This window comes from Myotis nattereri, assembly GCF_964212035.1.
Source record: "Myotis nattereri genome assembly, chromosome: 8".
NCBI classification, from domain to species: Eukaryota; Metazoa; Chordata; class Mammalia; order Chiroptera; family Vespertilionidae; genus Myotis; species Myotis nattereri.
The window spans coordinates 32025595-32044064 of NC_138083.1; the positions used below are offsets into that span (position 1 = coordinate 32025595).

The following is an 18470-nucleotide window of genomic DNA, read 5'->3' on the forward strand; positions in this document are numbered from 1 at the left end:
CGGCCCCTTGTTCAAAACCATTACGTGTTTCCAGACAGTGACAGCAGAGCAGTAAATCAAGCATGAGTCCCTCTGAGTGACAGTCTTTGCAACTGCAGGGATCATACGCCCGTGGTGCCCACCTCGGCACGCTGCAGGAAGCGGGCTCAGCAGAGGTTGTGTGAGCGAGGCCTCGGCCCGGGCTGGGGCCCCAAGTGTAGGACGTGAACCCAGGCCCGTGAATATTCAAGGAAGAGAGTCTTTAGAGATATAGTTGTAGGTTCAGTTATAGAATCTGAGGCCCAGAAAGGTGTCCCCATGTCATCCTGCAAACTGATGTCCGAGTCAGATCACAGATCCCAGGCCTGGGACCCTCCCTCTCTTTTCTCTCCATTCTTTCCTGAACTGGGCTCATCTTTTGCAGAATCTTTCGAACCCTTTCACATGCCGACAACTTGCAAATGTCTGTCTCTCTCCCCACCATCCCCATCTCTCCCCCAACCTCCAGACTCCCGTGTCCAGCTGCCTACAGCTCCAGTGGTCTCTCACTTCCTCACCTCCCCCTGCCTCTTCCCTGATCCTCCTCCAACGTCATCCCCAGCCACCAGAATGTGCTTTTAATTTGCAAATTGGATCCTGCACACCGCTGTTCTCAGCCTACTGATGCATTGCACACAAATTGCAACCTGACCTCTTCCCCCAGGGCTTGTAAGATCAGGCCCTATGACCTGTTGCTGCCCCCTCTCCCTATACTGACCCACAGTGACCTTGCTGCTGCTCAGCCCACCCAGAGCACAGCTCCCCTGCCTGCTGCATCCCTTCTCTGGAGCACTCTTCCCCAGATCTCCCATTCCTCCCCTTCCATTCAGGGCTCCGATCACATGCCCCTTCCCCACAGGTCCTCCTGAACCCCTTGTGCCAGACATCTCCATCACGCTCTCCCCTCTGCCTCAGGTAACCCTCCCGAAAATTACATTGCATAAACACTGAGTGGCCAGATTATTATGACATTTGTAGGCAAATTAGCTATAATTTCTCGCTGAAGTTGCTAGAGGGCCAGACCATTATAAATAGGGAAGCAGGTTGTTTACCACGACAGTTACCCAAGCACAGGAACACAAGGATTGGACAGTTGAGCATTGGAAAGAAGTCATGTGGTCCGATGAATCACGCTTTCAGTTGCATCATGCAGATGGCAGAGAGAGAATTTGGCTGAAACAGCATGAAAACACGCACCCCACATGCATGAGTACAACCCTTCAAGCTGGTGGGGGCAGTGTTATGGTTTGGGGCATGTTTTCCTGGCATGATTTGGGCCCTTTAATTCATGTGGAACAATGTCTGAATAGCACAACATACCTAAGTATCGTTGCTGATCAAGTTCATCCTATCATGTTGATGATATATCCCAACGGAGAAGGCTTCTTCCAACAAGACAATGCGCCATGCCACGGTGCTCGTATTGTGCAGGAGTGGTTTCAAGAACATGAGGGAGACTTTACCTTGCTTAGGTGGCCCCCACAATCACCAGATGTCAATCCAATTGAGCATTTGTGGGACGAAGTTAAAAGAGCCATCAGGCAGCTGGTTCTACAACCATCAAATCTCACAGAACTGGACAGTGCTATTCATCAGGCATGGTGTCAGATTCCTCGCATCACCTTTCAACATCTCGTGGAGTCAATGCCAAGAAGAATCGCCGCAGTATTGAAGGCAAAAGGTGGCCCAACGAAGTACTGGTGGGGTGGCCATAATAACCTGGCCACTCAGTGTGTGTTTGTTTCCTGGCCTCCCTCTAGAAAGTAGCTCACGTCGCTTCATTGAGGGTGAGGACCTGTCTTGCTCATTGCTCAGTGGCTCAGTGACTTGAAGCGTGCCTGGCACATATAGGTGTTCTCTGTTAATGAATAAGTTGATAATGAAATGAATTCACTCAGCAAAGGTGTCCAGAGGCTTTTCTGTGTCGGGTACTGTGCTAGGCACTGAGGACTTAGACATGAAGGAGGTGAACAAGCAGGAGTCCTTACCCACAAGGAGCTGGGTCACCGTCTCAGGGAGAGACAGAGCTTTCGGGGAGCAGCAGGGTGACAGGGGTGGCTTGTCCAAGCTGCATATGAGCCCCATCTGAGAAGATGGGGTGAGGGTGACTGATAATGGGTTCTTGTAGCAAGGGGTTGGATTTTACATGGCAATTTGCCATTTAGGGGTCTTGACAGCTCCCCTCTTCCTAAGAAGCCATGTTGGAGGAGTTAACAGGTGGAAGAAGTATGAAGTGGGGAGCTGCACTTCTTAGGATAGAAACTCACATTTATTTAGCTCCATTTCTATGCTTCGGACTTAAGACCTTATATGCAGACGACTCGGAGAGTCACAGGTAGATGTCACTCGCCTCCTGCTGCAGATGAGGAAACGAATGCCCAGGTCTGACCAAGGGCCTGTGGCTGGTGCCACCGTGCCATTGAACTGTCTGCACTTGCAGGGTTGTCAGCCTGAGCTGCTTTTTACATCGACGTCCGTTTCCTGAAGAGCCTGGACCTCTGTCCCCCTCGGCCATTAGGTCAGGGCTGGGGCCCGTACTCATGACGAGGGCTCTTAGGCCCCCAGCACAGATGAGGCTGAGCTTACAGACTCAGGGAGATCTGCCTCCTGCTGGCACTGGAATCAGGAAGAAGATGGGCTTGGCTCCACTCAGAGAAAAACAAGCCTCACCCAGTGGGCATGTGGCCCAGCCTGGGTGAGCCCTGTGGGTCCCTTGGCATTCAGACCACCACCCAGAGGATCCCAGTCTCCCCACTTCTCTTTGTGCGACACCTCCCCCTGCAGTCCCACCCGCACTGTCACTGTCTCCCCGTCTATGTAAGTGGTGTGACCGGAGTTGCACAAGTCAAGCCACTGCCACAGGGAAGGCTTTCTCATTGGTCGTGCTTCCCCCATTTCCTTCCCCATAATCCTTCTTGCTTGTTTACCCAAACATCCAACTGTCTGCACGGAGCAGGGCGCCACCGGAACGGGTGCTGTTCCTCTGGGAGCACGCCCTCAGCTCAGGTCCCCCACGGTTCGCCTGCCCGCCCCTCCCTGTCTCCGAAGGCAGGGCCTGCCTGTCTGGACACTTTGGGAAGGTGCTCGACAACTGTTGCCAAATGGGCGACACGGGTGAATCATTTTACCAAACTTTCATGAAATAACTATTCTGTGTTAGGCTCTGCTTAAAGCCCAGCCTGAACTGGCTGTTTGCTAATGTCCACATTCCCGTGTAGGGCCAACATCACACCCTCCTTCACCCACAGCCAGCGCCCCCTCAAGTCCCTGCTGAGGGGTCTGGCAGGGGTGGAGATAAGGGGCCTTTTGTTTCTCCTCTTATCTCCAGGTTGGGTCCCAGGTGTGGATCCTTTGGGGGATCCCTGTGTGCGTGTGCGTGTGCATGTGTGGGTGTGCACATGTGTGTAGGGGTGCCCTGGGTGCAGCTCTCATGCATGATCTAATCCAGCTCCACAGCTGGGCCCTGCAGTCCATGCAGAGTCTATGCTTTAGGGAACTCTGGAGTGGGTGCCCACAGGATGCCACACTCCTCCACAGGGCTCTCCGAGAAACCCCCTCCTGCAATGCTGCATGGGGGTGGGGGAATTTCAGGCTGCTCCCCTGCCACCACCCACCCCCTCTGCCCTGCCTTTCCTTTCCAGTTCCCGTTTCTCATGCTCACGGCAGCAAGTCCACTGTCTGCCTCGGGAGACGCGTGGAGGGGGAGCCGGCCTCCTCTTCCTGCAGCTCCCCACCTCTAGGGGTTTCTTCTTGGGGTGCAGGGGCTTTGCTGTGAGGGGAGAGGGGAGGGGAGAGATTCTAGAGCTGTCTCCTCCAGGCTGGCCACTGCTTCCCTTCCCCCTCCGCGCCCCCCCACCCCCTGCCATGAGCCGAGTGGACAGAGCATGGGGAGATGGGATGGCTGGGAAGGAGGGGAGGGGGGCAGTATGCAGGTTGGACTTTGCTGCTTCTTAATCAGTCCCGAGCCCATACCTGGACCCAAAGGTTCATTCCTTATGATTGAGAACCCACTGTGTGTCCGGCACAGTGCTGGGTGCTGGGTGCTGATTACTGGAGTGTTTGAAAGACAGCAGTCCTCATACCCAATCATTTCTCATGGGAAAGCAGATAAAGACGAACAGTATGTATGTCCGAGCTAGCCACTGGGGAGCCAGAGAGAGTAGAAGGGTATGGGGGAGGGGGGTCAGAAGCAACCAAGGGGTGAAGCTGGGGGAATGGTTGTGCTTAACGTTCGCCTTTCCGAACTTGTGGCCTAGCGGACAATCCCGGGCCAGGGGCAAGTCCTGCCGACCCTGTGGGCACAGGGTGGTGAGGGGCAGGGCTGGCTTTCACAGTCTAGTCTGGATGCTTGTCTATTTGGTTGAATGTGTCCAGGCTCACTTCACCAGTCCTGCCCAGGCCACTTCCCATCCATCTGTGTCTCAAGAGACGTCCCTGGGCCGGGCCAGCGCAGGCCCCATGGCGTCTCCGGTGGGAGGAGGCCCCCCACCCCGAGGGGGCTCTGCAGCAGGAGCTGTGGGAGCCATGCCTGCCTGCTCTGCTGGCCGCACAAGACAGGCAGCCCCCAGGCCCGGGCAGCAGGCACTTCCCAGCTGGAGACCTCAGATCTGAGGGTTTGGGGTTTGGAAGGAAGCCTGGGCCACAGTGACCACTTCTCTCGCTGTGGCTCACCCAGCTGCTCCAGCCTGGAGGTGGGTGGGTGTCTGGGAGTTGGGGGCCCGCCCAGGCTGTGGGGAGACCAGGCAGTGGCTCCCGGGCTCATGTAGAGCTTCATCTGGGGGTTGGCACCCGCGCGGACCAGGGAAGCTGTGAGCTTCCCGCCATGACTGCCACGCTGGGGCAGGCCCTGGGCTCCCTCCTGCCTACCCTTCTGCTGGGACTCGCAGGTGAGTTCTGAGAGCTGCCCACAGGAATCCTCAGGTCTGGGAGGGAACACCCGGGGGTTCCGAATCCAGCCACCTCGCGTGTGAGGTGGGCAGAGGGCTGAGGCCAGAGGACCTAGCTGAGCTGCGGACCCCCTCCCAGGTGCTGGTAGCTTGCTTTCCTCAATGAGGGCCTGTGGGGAACCGATGATGGGAGCTTTGGGGCCAGGAAGAGCAAGATGTGACCGGCGGGTGAGGGGCTGGGAGTGAAGGAGGAGCCCACCTCCCACCCAGTTTCTTTGATGCCAGCTCTGGTTTGGGTGGCCACCTGGTCCAGGTCAGAGAGGGTGTGAGGTTGGGAAAGACAGAGGGAGAGAGGAACCCCTGAGTGATGGAGCCGCTGGCATTGCGGGAAGAGTGCTGGACCCACAGTCAGACGCACCTGCGTAACCTCCCTGCTTCACCACCAACAGGCTGTGTGATCTTGAGCCGTCACTAAACCTCTCTGAGCCTGTTTCTTCTGGGAAGTGAAACACTAGCATTTCTCAGTTGGGATGTGGATGACGATGAGCACACCCACCCGAAAGTGTTTCATAAACCACAGGGTGCTGCCAGATGGGTGATAATTATCCTGAGGGCTCACTCAGGGGAGAGAGAGCGCTATGCAGAAGGTACCAGAGCTCACTGCTGAGAGGACATGCTCTCTGGCCCCCGCAGCCGCCTTCCATCACCTGTCACTCCCTGTTGTCATTGCTGGTTTACTTGTGCCCTTCCGCACACACACCTGGCCAGGGGCTCCTGTGTCTCCGGCTGACACCCTGGCTCAGAGCAGGGGCTCGGGGAATGCAGCGAAGGCTTGGAGAGGTCTGGCCCGCAGATCTCCGCAGACCATGCCACGGGGGCGGACGAGTCTGGCCCTCAGTTGTCCTGGGATGACCCCAGGAGTCAGATCCTCGGTCAGAAGCAGAAGTGCTTTGTCACAGTCCTGCCCTGTGAGGGGGAGGAAGCTGCCTCCGGTGGAGAGAGCCGCCCATCCCCGGGGGCGAGCGAGCAGAGGGTGGGCGCCACTGAGGCAGCTCCACTGTTTGCCCAGGAGATCCTGGAGGGGGAGCGGGCCTGCCATCCTTGCCTGTGGGGATCCCTGGCTTCACACTTATGTCCCAAATGGAAACCTTGATTCCTCACCACCCCTCTCCCATTCCAACTCGTCCAGTTTTCTCCTCAAAACCTAGAACCACCACCCACCCAGATGCTCAGGAGAGAACCCCGAGAATCACTTACCCATAATTCATTGTGTCTCCTCTCCCACCCAGTCCATGACCAAGTCCTGTGGGCTCTACCTTCCAGATGTACCTCCGTTTCTCAGAACCCCAGCCTGGGGAACCACCACCTCACCCGATGTTGGCAGCAGCCTCCTCGCTGGCCTCCCTGCTCACAAAGCCACCCTCCTGCCCATTCTCCACACAGACCCCCCTGTAAAGCATGTCAATGAGGCCACCTGCCCCTCTGCTTACAATCTCCCCCGGCTTCCCATCAGAATAGGATCTTCTCATTGCACCGCTTTGCCCACATGCTGCAGACCCCAGGCATCTCAGTTTCTCAAGCCCAACAAGCTCTTCCTGCCCGAGCTATTCTCACCTGCTTCCCCACTTTCTAGAATGTGATTTCCCTGCCCCAGGGCTGGCTCCTATCCGTTCCTCAGTTTCAGCTCAAAATGTCACCTCCCTGGGAATCCTTTTCTAACTTCTAGAATAATTCCCCCCAGCATTTTCCATCTCTGTACTCTGGGTTTCCCTTAGGTCATTGAGCCCCAGTTGCAATTATATATTTGCTTGTTCCCTTGTTATCATCTGTGTGTATGATCCATGGAGGCAGGAACACACACGGTGCATAGTAGGTCCACAGGGCCTGAGAGCACAGGCGCCTCTGACAGGCTGTTGAGTGCTGGCGGCTTCCCGCCCTCAGAGTGCAGACAAGTGCTCTTTTTCGTAGCTGGGCAGCCGTTCATCACCCTGACGGGCCCGGCGGAGAGGGCAGCCCCTGGAAACTCGGTGCCTTTCAACTGCACCGCCGGCCCCTTCAGCTCCCAGGACATCAGTGTCACCTGGATGAAGGACTGGGATGAGCACCCAGCCTCCGCTCAGCGCCTGGTGACTGATGACAAAGGCAATTACTCCATCACCAGCAAGGTGTGGCTGACGCTGGTGCGCCAAGATGTCTCGTCAGAGATCACCTGCGAAGTCACCCACAGGGACCTGGCAGCGCCCCTGCACAGGACCATGAACCTCTCCCAAGTGCTCCGAGGTGAGTGGGCAGTAGGGCGGGGGGCATCGTTTTCCCTGGCATGTTGGCGACCCCAGTCTTCCACCTGAAGCCCCAGTTCACTCATGGGAAACGGAAGCGCCTCAGGGCCACGGCTGACCAGGCAGTGTAGCCATTAAAGGCACCGGTCCCAGAGGCTGACCATCTGGGATCAACCCTCTGCACACTTCACAGCTTGTGAGATGTTGTGGAAGCTCCTTAACCTCCTTGGGCCTCGATTTCCTCCTAGAATGGAAATAAAATGAAGACCCACCTCATAGGTTTCATGTGAGGATCAAATGACTGATTCCTCATAAAGCACCTAGAATAGTGCCTTCTAAATAGTGCCCGGCACACAGTAGGTTGTTTGTGCATGTCTATTATTATTATCTGGCTCAACTTTCCATTCCAAACATATTTATTCTATAATATCATTGCTGTTATTAATCTTAAATATTATTCATTCGACAAAGGAATATCGACTATGGGCCAGGCACTGATCCAGGTGCTGAGCATAGAGCAATGAATAAAATTAAGTCCCTCTCCTCATGGGCATTGCGTTTGAGTACATCTGACAATTAAATTTCATGATTTGAAATATTTGAAACACAGAATGTAAGATCCAAGACACCCATGTACCCTTAACCCATATTTAATGACTATTAAGATTTGGCTCCATTTGCCTTGCACTGAGCATACAAGGGAAAACCATTTCTTAAAAAAAAAAAGTCACTGATGAAAGAGTGAGAGAATCTGTGGCTGGATCCTTCACAAGCCGGCCAGGGGGTCAGATGTGATTTCAACAAGACGTTTCTCTCTGTCGCTCTGCCAGTCGTTCCCACCGTGAAGATCACCGCCCAGCCCTCCGAGGCGAACACCCCCCATCATCAGAGAGTGAATCTCACTTGCCACGCCAGCCACTTCTATCCCTCCCACCTGCACCTCACCTGGATGGAGAACAGGCACACCGTCCACACCGTGCCGGCCCCCCAGGTCACCAGAAACGCAGATGGGACCTACTCTCTGGCGCACACGTGGCAGGCAGCGGCCAAGCCCAACGGGAGCGAGTTTGCCTGCTGGGTGGTCCAGGATGAGCAGCCGCCGGTCCAGGCCAACATCACCCTGCGGGCTCAGGCGTCCCGGCTGAGGAAAGGTGGGTGCCGCGCCGCCCAGCGCCCTGGGCAGCATGGCCGCGGGGTCAGGGTGGACCGTGAAGGAAGGAAGGACGCCCTGCGCTGGAGATAAACCTCTCAGGCACTCCCCCCTGACGTCCACTCCTCCCTCCCTCCCTCCCCCACACCCTCGTCATGGGAGGAAGGAGTGGGACTCCCCCTCCAGCCCCGCGGCCTCTGCAGCCTGAAAGTTCTCCGCTCTAACACTGGACTGCGGACACCGCAGAGGTTTGACTGTGGGCGCCAACGTCCCTCCTAGGGGGGCTTTTAATCACGACGGGCTCCGCTGGAAGTTTCTGGAAGTCGATTTTAATGAGATTAGACAGGGTGGCCGCAGGTGCGAGATTCTCATTCTCTCTACTGCTCGGTGCGCCTTTTCTTTCTCCTTCCTCTGCCTCTCCCGCTCCCCTTCTCATTTTCCCCGCCTCCCATTCCCCTCCTCCTCTCCCTTCCCCCTCCCATCCTAACCCTTTCTCCGCCTTACTGATCGCATCCTTGGTGGCGCAGATGACTTTGACCACAAGGGGGCGCTGCCGGCCAGCAATTCAGACAGAGAAGGGCGTTGCTTTCCAGGATCAGATGATAGATGGGCGGAGGGACTGAGCCACGAGGTGGGAATGGAGAGAAGCGGGGATTATGATTGGCCAGGCCTGGGCCAGCCCTGGCTGAACCTGAGTGTGGACTGACCGCTCTCCAGAACCACAGCGGGCGGGGAAGGACAGACAGGTCCCTCCAGGAAGTGTGGGGTCTGCGCCTGTGCACGTTTTAGAGCCCAGTCACTGCCGAGAAAGCGTGGTCCAGGTGCAGCGGCGACACTGCGCATCTTCCAGCAGGGACTCGGGCCCACGAGCCACCCCTCCCTGACAGAATTTGCCCCTATCTGCCTGCTGGAAGGATTCTCGGGGGGCGGGGGGGGGGGGGGCGGTCCCTCCACCATTCCTTTTCTACACGCCCCAATGTTTCTTGTCCAACAGAAATAAGAAAAACGGTCACCCAGAGGGACATGCAGATTTGAATGAAAAACTCCAAGCTGGTCCTTTCCCATCAGAAGCAGGTTACATTACTTCTCTATTGACTCACTTCCCTATGGACTCACTCTGAGTCCTTTCCTCTGTCTGTTGTTCTCCTTTGCCTGCACGCAGTGTGTCTGCCCACTGCTGCCAGGTGAAGCCCCTGAGAGCACCCCTTTGATTCAGCTGTTGGAAGCGCCCTGTGGTCGCGGGAGAGAAGGGCAACCTCCTCTCCTGGCACTGGGTGCCACACCTTTGCAGCGACACCTCCCCAACCCGGCCCAGAAAACCCTACCTCGGCACTCACCCTCCTGCACTGCCAGCTGTGCCTGTTCACGCTGGCACCCGCAGAGCACTCACTGTGCACCAGGTGTCCTCGCACGCCTGTGACATAAGACAGCTGGGAAAGGCAGCAGACGACCAAGTGTCCGATCTCAGAGCCTTCATCAGAAGGCAGGGCTGTCTCTTCACAAACTCAACGTGCTTTTCCTGTAGTTTTCTCTTCCATCCTGCCTGAGAACACACATCCTCGCTATCTCACGCCTCTTCTCAAATCAACCTTAAATACTCTGTTTCTGGTATTTATTTCTTGAATGGTCACATCTGCCCACATTCACAATTGCCTCTTAAACTTTGGGGCCTCCTGTAAACCCATGATGGGGGCTGCCTGTTTCCACCTCTCCTCCACGGCGAGAATTTCAGCCCTTGAAGCTAACTCTGGCTCCTATGTGTGGAGTTTGGTGGGAGTCCAATGGATCAGTATCACGTCACAGGGCTGCCACTGGCCGTCTGCCTCAGGCAAGGCACTGCCCCTACTCAGCTCAGTCTCCTTGTCTTTATTTTTTGTTAATCCTCCCCTGAGGATATTTTATTGATTTTTAGAAAGAGTGGAAGGGAGGGAGGGGGGAGAGAGAGAGAGAGAGAGAGAGAGAGAGAGAGAGAGAGAGAGAGAGAGAGGTGAAGAGACATCAATTGGTTGCCTCCCACATTCACTCTGACTGGGGCTGGGGATGGAACCTGCAAGTCAGGTATGTGCCGTTGACCAGAAATGGAACCTGCGACCCTTCGGTGCACAGGCCGACGCTCTAACTACTGAGCACAGGGGCCAGGGTTCAGTCTCCTCATCTCTGTAACGACAACTGTTGTGCCTGCTGAAGATTTGTGCCCTGACCCCTGATTGACCATGGGGCACACAGTAGGTGCTCTATGATGCCTGTTTTGCAATCTTCAAGGTGCCCAGTCCAGAGCAGGGCTAAACGAACAATGTTAAACTTACAGTAAGTATACGATGCTAGACCACTTAGAGAGTGGTTAATATGTGCCACATATTCTATACTAGTTACTTAATTTATTCGTTAATTCTCAAAAATAAGAACCATCCATGTTGCAGATGAGGAAACTGAGGCTTAGAGAGTCGAGTTGCTCAGGTTCACCTAGTGAAGGGCCTGGGAATGCAAACTTGGGTTGAACATGACATGAAAGCCTGTGCTCCTAGCCCCACTCTGTGCCACTTGCTTTCACATGCCCTGGTCTTGAGCAGTGAGGTGCTCCTATCTTCTGAGGGACTGGGGGCAGAGCCGAGCCGTAGTCATGGGTACAGACCCTGCAAGCAGACTGCTTGGCTAAGAACCTCAGCTCTGCCCGTGCCTAGCTGTGGGCCCTGGGCAAGTTACCTAGCCTTCCTCATATGTGAAATGGGAGAGTCCTAACTCCCATCTCCTATGGTTTGGGGGAGAACTTGGTGAGGTAGGCAGAGCCATCAGCAGGGTCATGTGACATGGGTGTGGCTGTGAGATGTGGGTGGTAGGCAGCTTTCATACACCCTGCTGGGGCTCTCTGGGGCTTCATCATCTGGCTTCTGGTATCAGCTTCAGAAATTAGCTCTTTTTAGAATGTAACCTTTAACCCTTTGGACAAGGAGCCAACGAGACTTCTGGGTAGAGATGCTGAGGATTTGTTCTCACTGGCATATGGGCCCCTCGGCGCCCTCTCACAGTGGGGGTGTCTCCTTGCAGGCGGGAGCAGCTACTCTTACACCTTGCAAGGCCCCCCTCAGCGATCAGAGCCGGGCACAAGCATCCTACTGAAGTACACGTCCTCCGGATTCCACACGCAGCACGTCACGGTGGCCTGGCTTAAAAACAACCACACGCTGCCGAACCCCCAGACCAGCGTCCACCTCAGCAGAGACACCTACAACGTGAGCAGCAGCGTGCGCGTCCCCCTGCAGGCTGGGGACGTGCGCTCCCAAGTCTTCTGCCTCGTCATGCACAAGTCGAAATTGGCTTTCCAGAAAACCATCGCCCTGGACCAGTACCTCCGTGGTAAGGAGCTTGTTTCTCTGTCCAGCCGGGCTGGTTGGGTTGTGGATGTCTCTGAGCCCCGTTACCTCATCTGAAAAGTGGCTCATCCCTCCCTTGCTTGTGGCAAAGATTCAACCCAACGATCCCTGCTGAGCACATGCCTCGCTCATATGAATCTTGCAGAAATGGCCATTGTTGCTTTTTCTTAGTGTTACTATTCACATCACCTCTCAGAACTCAGTTTTCTCATCTGTAAAACGGAGTCAAAATCCTTCCAGGAATAAATCATAAATTTAATTTTATTATTATTTCTATGAAGAGAATGCGAAGGGCTTTGAAACTTCTAAATTGAAGCGGCTAATGATGGCTTCTGATCATTGCCCATTACTTGGTGCGTTAGGCAGGGTCGTGTGACACGGGTGTGGCTGTGAGCTGTGGGTGGCAGGCAGCCTTCTCCTCACTGCTGGGGCTCCCTGGGGGTTTCTTCATCTGGCGTAAGGGCCTAATTTCTCATCAGATATTTTTGGTCGATTTTTCTGGCCTGAATCAATTCTTGACCGGTGTGTAAATTCCGTGAGGTCATACTGTATCATGCCTGGAGGGAGTCTTAGTGGTCGCCCATCCTTAATGACAACTCTAAAGCCTTAGAGAAGGCCAGTGAGTGGCCCAAGGGAGACAGCAGTGAAATTAATTCCTCATATGTCTGTAAGACTTTAAGGTGTACAATATATTTTTCTCTTTATTTTGTGTGCTCTCATCATGGAAGTAAACACATCACTTTACATCAGACTATTGATACTGACGTCTCAGATGAGCACAGCACATGGTCAAGAAGCACAGCCATGTGGGTGACTTATTTACGTATACAGCCGCCTGGTACTGTTCATCCCCTTCATAGTTTATGGAAGGAAACAGGGGTTCAAAGCTGTGAAGCCTCCCTGGGTTTGTAGGGCTGGCGAGTGAGGGGCCTTGAACGTGAACTCTGGCTTGACTCTGCTGCTCAGTAGCTGCGGGATCTCCTGCTAGTTACCTGCATTCTCCCAGCCTCAGTACCTTTCCTGTAACGTAGGGAACTGATAATTCAGGGGGTCCTCCTTATCGGAGTATTTATTATATAGTTCTCTGCAGTTAGGACAATTGTGTAGAGAAGCAAAAATCATAGAAAATGCATTTTTCACAAATGAATTGATTACTTAGAAAACCAGGCCCCACTCAAGAGCCCTTCTTGCTCAACATGGCTTGCATCTCCGGTTGGGTTTCCTGTCACAGAAGTGTCTTTGTGGGTGTCTTTATCTGGGTTCCCCTGAAAGCAGAACCTGCAACTAGGAGTTGGGTACAGGTAGAATAAGGGATGCGGAGAGAGAGATACACAAGAAAAGGGGAGATGTTGAACTGCGTGTCCCTGTGGATGACTAAAAAGGGGAGATATTGAACTGGGTGTCCCTGTGGATGACTGAAGTTCAGCGCCATGGGGACTCTAAGGAACTATGGAGAGTGTATCTGAGGGTTGTCCCCACAAAGGAGGGGAGGCTGGGATGGGCCTGCATGAGCTGGGTGGCATTTCGTGGATATGCAGGAATCCTGAGGCAGAGAATCAGGGAGGCGTTTGAGATGGGAAGTGGCACCACCCAGCCCCACTGCCAAGCACTAAGACAGGTTGGCGGAGGCCTATGGGAGCCCAGAAACCCTCTGCTCCAGGAGGCGGGTCTTGCCTTGATTGAAGTGTGGCAAACATCAGACCATACTGTGCACACAGAATCACATCCATTGCAAAGTGAAATCAGAGATCTGGCAAAAGTTATTTCAGAGCATTGACACAAATGATGGGGAGCTTCTGAGATCATGGGCAAAGCCTCTGAGTGGTTAAAGATGGGAAAGAAAAGCTGTGGTTCTAACAATTCTATGGACACTTCAAAAGAGGACACTTTGATTAAAAAGAGGCCACTGTGAAAATTGATAGAACACTCGAATAATTTTTCAAAATTTCCTGTTAATGATTGTGCTGTAAGTGTGAAATTTAAAATGATGGATTTGTTGAGACTGTAGTATATGATTCTGGGAAAAAATTATGCCAACTTTCTTACACTCCCAAGAGTTGTTCCTTCTAAGAGTTGGTGCAGGGTTTTGATAATATTCCATACTTAATTTAAAACATAAGCTAACAAAATTGTTTTTATTATTGAAATATTTTTCAAGATGTAGTTTCAACCAATTCCTTTGTGGCAGTTTCTATGAAAGTAGGCCCTGATTTTGCATAGGTTCCTTCTGAGCAGCTTTTCGTTCTGTTTTCTGATACCAAGCAGCCTCATTTTGTTTTGTGAGGATTAAATGAGATAATACATGCACACTGCCTCTGTGCCTGGGTCTCTATCCTCCCCGCACTTCCATGGACACTGGAGAGCCAGGGGAACTTGCTGGTGGCTGGAATGGGCCATCTGAGCATCTCTATCCTTTTATTGGTCCTTGCCACCACCTAGAGCCATGACACTTGCTTGGTGGTACCTTAGCCTGGACTGTCCTCCGTAGGTAGCACCCTACTTACCAGCCCTTCACCATCCTGGGTTTCTCCTTCTCAGCGTCCTGCTCTTTGCTTGGTATGAATTCCTGCTCTTGTGCTGAAGAGGAAAGATGGATTATAGATCATGACCTATGGGGATGATGTCTTACTGTGGCTGTTCTATTTATTGATAGAATTTAACAGGCCTGGGAGGGTTGAGTATGAAGAAAGGATATTTCGGACTCAGATGCCCTTAGTTCCTTCAAACTGCACAACACGATTTCTTGACTCTAGACCCAGAACTGAGGTTTGTCTTCACTGGCCCTGTGAGAGCTGATCCACCTTAGACAACTTATAATCTAAGATTCTTGAAAGCAGAGGGGAAGTGACTTACACAAGGTCTGGCCATTGGCTGTGGTGTCAGTAGGGACCAGGATCTGGAGCTCCCATCCTTTGGTGTAGTGTTAGAACTACACTATGTTGTATGTTCATGTGAATTGTCCTGAAATATTTCATGTTTTTTTTAGAACTACACTATGTTGTATGTTCATGTGAATTGTCCTGAAATATTTCATGTTTTATAGTATTTAAAATTTTTTCTCATTATGAATATGTCCTATTGCACAGCTGAAAATCTGGTTGAAAAAAGTCTAGAAGTCATTAGATCAAAATTTCAGAAGCAAGGAATCTTAAATTCTACAACCTTAGAGTCTGGGTGTCAGAATAACAGACTAGTAAAACATACTGTCTCTGACAGTCCCAGCTACTCGTGACCTTGTGCAAGTTGTGGCAGGCACGTCACTTAACCTCTCCACACCCATCTTCCCGCCTATGTAAAACCTTAGTATCTTGAGTCATAAAGATTTAGAGTGTATGACTCTTTAAATCTTAGCATTACCAAGTCATACATTAGTCAACTGGTTCATAGGTTCTTAAATGGAGTTCAAACTTCATTTTATCATCTTTAATGACCAAAATGGAAAAGAGAGGAATGATTAGGATGGCTTTCATTTTTCCCATTCATTCTTCCATGCATCCATCCATTCATCTATCCAAGCATGCATTCCCTCATGCATGCACACTCTTATTCATTCATCATGCATTTCCTTATGCATGCATCTGTTAACCCATATCTAAATCCTCCTCTTCGACAGGCCCTGGGAAGATGACCCCATCCTCAAGGAGCTCTCAGGCTCCCATTGTAGACTTCCTAGAGTAATTGTCTGTTTTCTCTGACTGTGTCAGTTTCCCCTGCAGTGACAATGTCTCAGGCTTCAATGTCCTTGGACTTGGTAGCAATTACTTGCCACGTGCAGAGATTCTATCCACAAAGTGTGCAACTCACCTGGCTGGAGAACTGCGATACATTCAAGGGAGCTGAGCCATCCACACCCAAGAAGAATGTTGATGGGACCTACACCCTGGAAAGCTTGCAATGGGTGAATGCATCAGGGCATGGGTCGGAGAGGGTATTCACCTGTAAGGTACAGCATGAGGCACAACCTCCCATCTGGGCCAACCTCATACTGTCCCCAGCAGCCCACGGGACATACAAGCCCATTGAAAGCCCAGGTAAGCTGACTTCTTCTCCTATGAAAAGTGGGTTCCTAAAGGCATAGGGAGGGGGCGTAATGGTTAAAGTCTTGCCCAATTTAAGACTCTGTGATTCCTTGCTAACCAGACTGGCTTCTGGCCTGCCTCTTCCTTTAGATGTGGCCATCATGAAAGATTCTTTCATTTCTGAGGAGAGAACAGTCTCCCAGCTCAACCTCCTTGAAAATTCCCAAGAGAACTCAGCTTAGGATGCTCACTAGTTATTCTGAGATCGTCTTTAGCAATGATCTCTTGTTAAAATAGTGTCTTTTGGGTGGGAAGAGACTTGTCCACCAAGCTTACCCTGTGAACCCCATGATGTCTGCTCTGATGACAGAGCAGGCTTTTTCACTATATTCTTGTCCAGGTACTTAACCTCTCTGTGCTTCCTTTCACTCATCTGTAGATGAGTCAAATGTAGTGTAGATGGGTCACATGAAGGCTCCTAACTAATAGAGTCCTTATGAGGATTAAGTGAATTAATATATGTAAACTCTACATATGTGTCTACAATAAATGTCAGCTACTATTACTACTTGAATTCCAACAAAATTATTTTAAAGGTTAGTTTACAGAAATTATAGCTTTGTAAACTCAGGGAACTGAGTCAATTATCCTCTCAGAGCCCCAGATAATTCATCTATAAATGGTGTTAGTGATACCAACCTCCTAAGTTTGTATAAAAGTTTAATTTGAATGACCACAGGCCTGGAGGACACGCAGCTTTATACTTCCAGAGGTTTTTACCTCTGGACATTGACACATTAGCTGGCCATATGATAGGTGTTCAAAATCAATATTTGTTGACTTCAACTCAAGGTGAGGCTAAAAGATCAAGATCATCACTTATTTCCAAGCGGAAGCTGAGTGTAGAGAAAAGAACATGGGCTTGAAACCAGATAGAATTGGGTGCAATTAGTGGTTCGGAAACTTCCTGGCAACATGACATCAGAGGATGTATTTAAACTCACAGAGCCCCAATTGATGTCTCCTTCTGCCCATGTGGTATTTAGGTCCAGAGACACCTGCCCTTATATTTGTGGCTTTCCTACTGGGCCTCAAGCTGCTGCTGGTGACGAGTTTCACAGTCACCTACATCCACAGGTGGTGGAACCTGTAACAGGTAAATTGGGGGGAGGCCTTAGTCATGAGGGAGGAGGTCAGGGCCATTGTCAGGGGCTGGCAAGAGGAGTCCAGGGCATACCCACAAAGTCACATGGTTTCTACAAGGTGATCCAGCTTCAAGAAGTTTGTGAACACTTATTTTCTCCAAACGGCTCTTGGAATTGTAAGAGCTTTTAACTCTCATGCATTTTGTAGTGCCCTGGTGTTTGAAGGTTTTCAAATTCAGTTCCTTGGGACCCCAGAGTGTACAAGTGGGATGAAGGCCAAAGCTTTGAGACCCAGTTTGGGTCTCAAAGAATCCCCCATAAACTATTATATATTTTGGTTTTTATATATCTTCGGAATGAATAAGAAAGTATTGGCAACATCAACTAATACAGCGGTTCTCAACCTTCCTAATGCCGCAACCCTTTAATACAGTTCCTCATGTTGTGGTGACCCCCAATTTCATTGTTACAAATTGAACATAATTAAAGCATAGTGATTAATCACAAAAACAATAGGTAATTATATATGTGTTTTGTATGTGTCTTAGGCGACCCCTGTGAAAGGGTCATTCGACCCCCAAAGGGGTCGCGACCCACAGGTTGAGAACCGATGAACTAATATATAGAACTTTGCAGGAGCGGACTAGAGGCAAGGAATGGAAGAGAGTTCAGATCTCAGAAAGAAGTGTTGGAGTGTAGTGTTTAGGGGCTTCGTTTCCGATCTACATCATGAACTCAGGCCAACCAGAGTGCCTGTCATTTAGCAGATGCTCAATAAATGTTTATGAAATGAATGAATGAATGTTTTTCCCTACAGCGCCCCCTGCCTTCACCAAAGGCCTCAGTTGGAGGGAAGAAGCTGCAAGGACCTGCCCCTTACCCGAGACCCCTGCTCCTCACTCTGCCAGCCCCACCTGCACAGGAGCTCCCTCCACACACCTCTTGATGTTGCTTCTCTCTGATAATAAAGCTGAGTCAAGGATGGGCTTTGGTCACAGAGACTCAGGGATGTCTGGACCTTGATGCATTGAGCTTCACACTGGCCCTGCCTCCACCCAAAACAGAACCAGGAACATGAAGAGAACAAGTTTCACCTCCCCTCATCATAAACAACCCTTAATATTCCGAGCAGATTTTACTTTTATCCAGAGCTCTGCCAGTATACTTTTATTTTAACAAACAGATATTTGAAATCACTAAGTTGAATAAGCATTTTACTATTTTGAAATATATAAAGAATATTAATGGTATCCATGGACCTACCATCTCTCTTTGCAAAACATTCACATATTTCTATTATGTTCTCTGTTCCTTTTGAAAACACTGTCCTAAATTGTGTGTTAATCATTTTCTAGCATGATTTTATACTTTTACAACATATATGTATGTGAAAGGCCGAGGCCAGCATGGCTTTCGGGTTCAAAGGCTTGGAGAAAGAGCTGATGCACAAATTGGCACACAAGACAAGAAAAATTAATTTTGAAATTATGGGGGGAAGCCAGGGGAAAACTCGACTGGAGAAGTCAAGTTCCACTGAGTCTCAGTTCCTGTCTGCTTTTATTTACTAGAATACACAATTGCCTTTTAGGAATGCAAACCGAC

At 51.2% G+C, this 18470-nt stretch overlaps 1 protein-coding gene across 5 annotated transcripts in view; it reads right to left on the bottom strand.

Moving 5' to 3' along the window:
- The window catches only part of LOC308523141 (KRAB domain-containing protein 5-like), a 180745-nt gene that overhangs the window by 37965 nt on the left and 124310 nt on the right, over positions 1-18470 (bottom strand). Inside the window, exon 6 of one of the 5 annotated variants that reach the window (XM_081096837.1) lies at positions 7298-7427. The exons of the other annotated variants lie outside the window; for them this stretch is intronic. Within the exon in view, the coding sequence (XP_080952963.1) occupies positions 7401-7427 (27 nt within the window). The 3' untranslated portion in view covers positions 7298-7400. Of the gene's footprint in view, positions 1-7297; positions 7428-18470 lie in introns of those variants that run through there. 5 annotated transcript variants of the gene reach the window in all.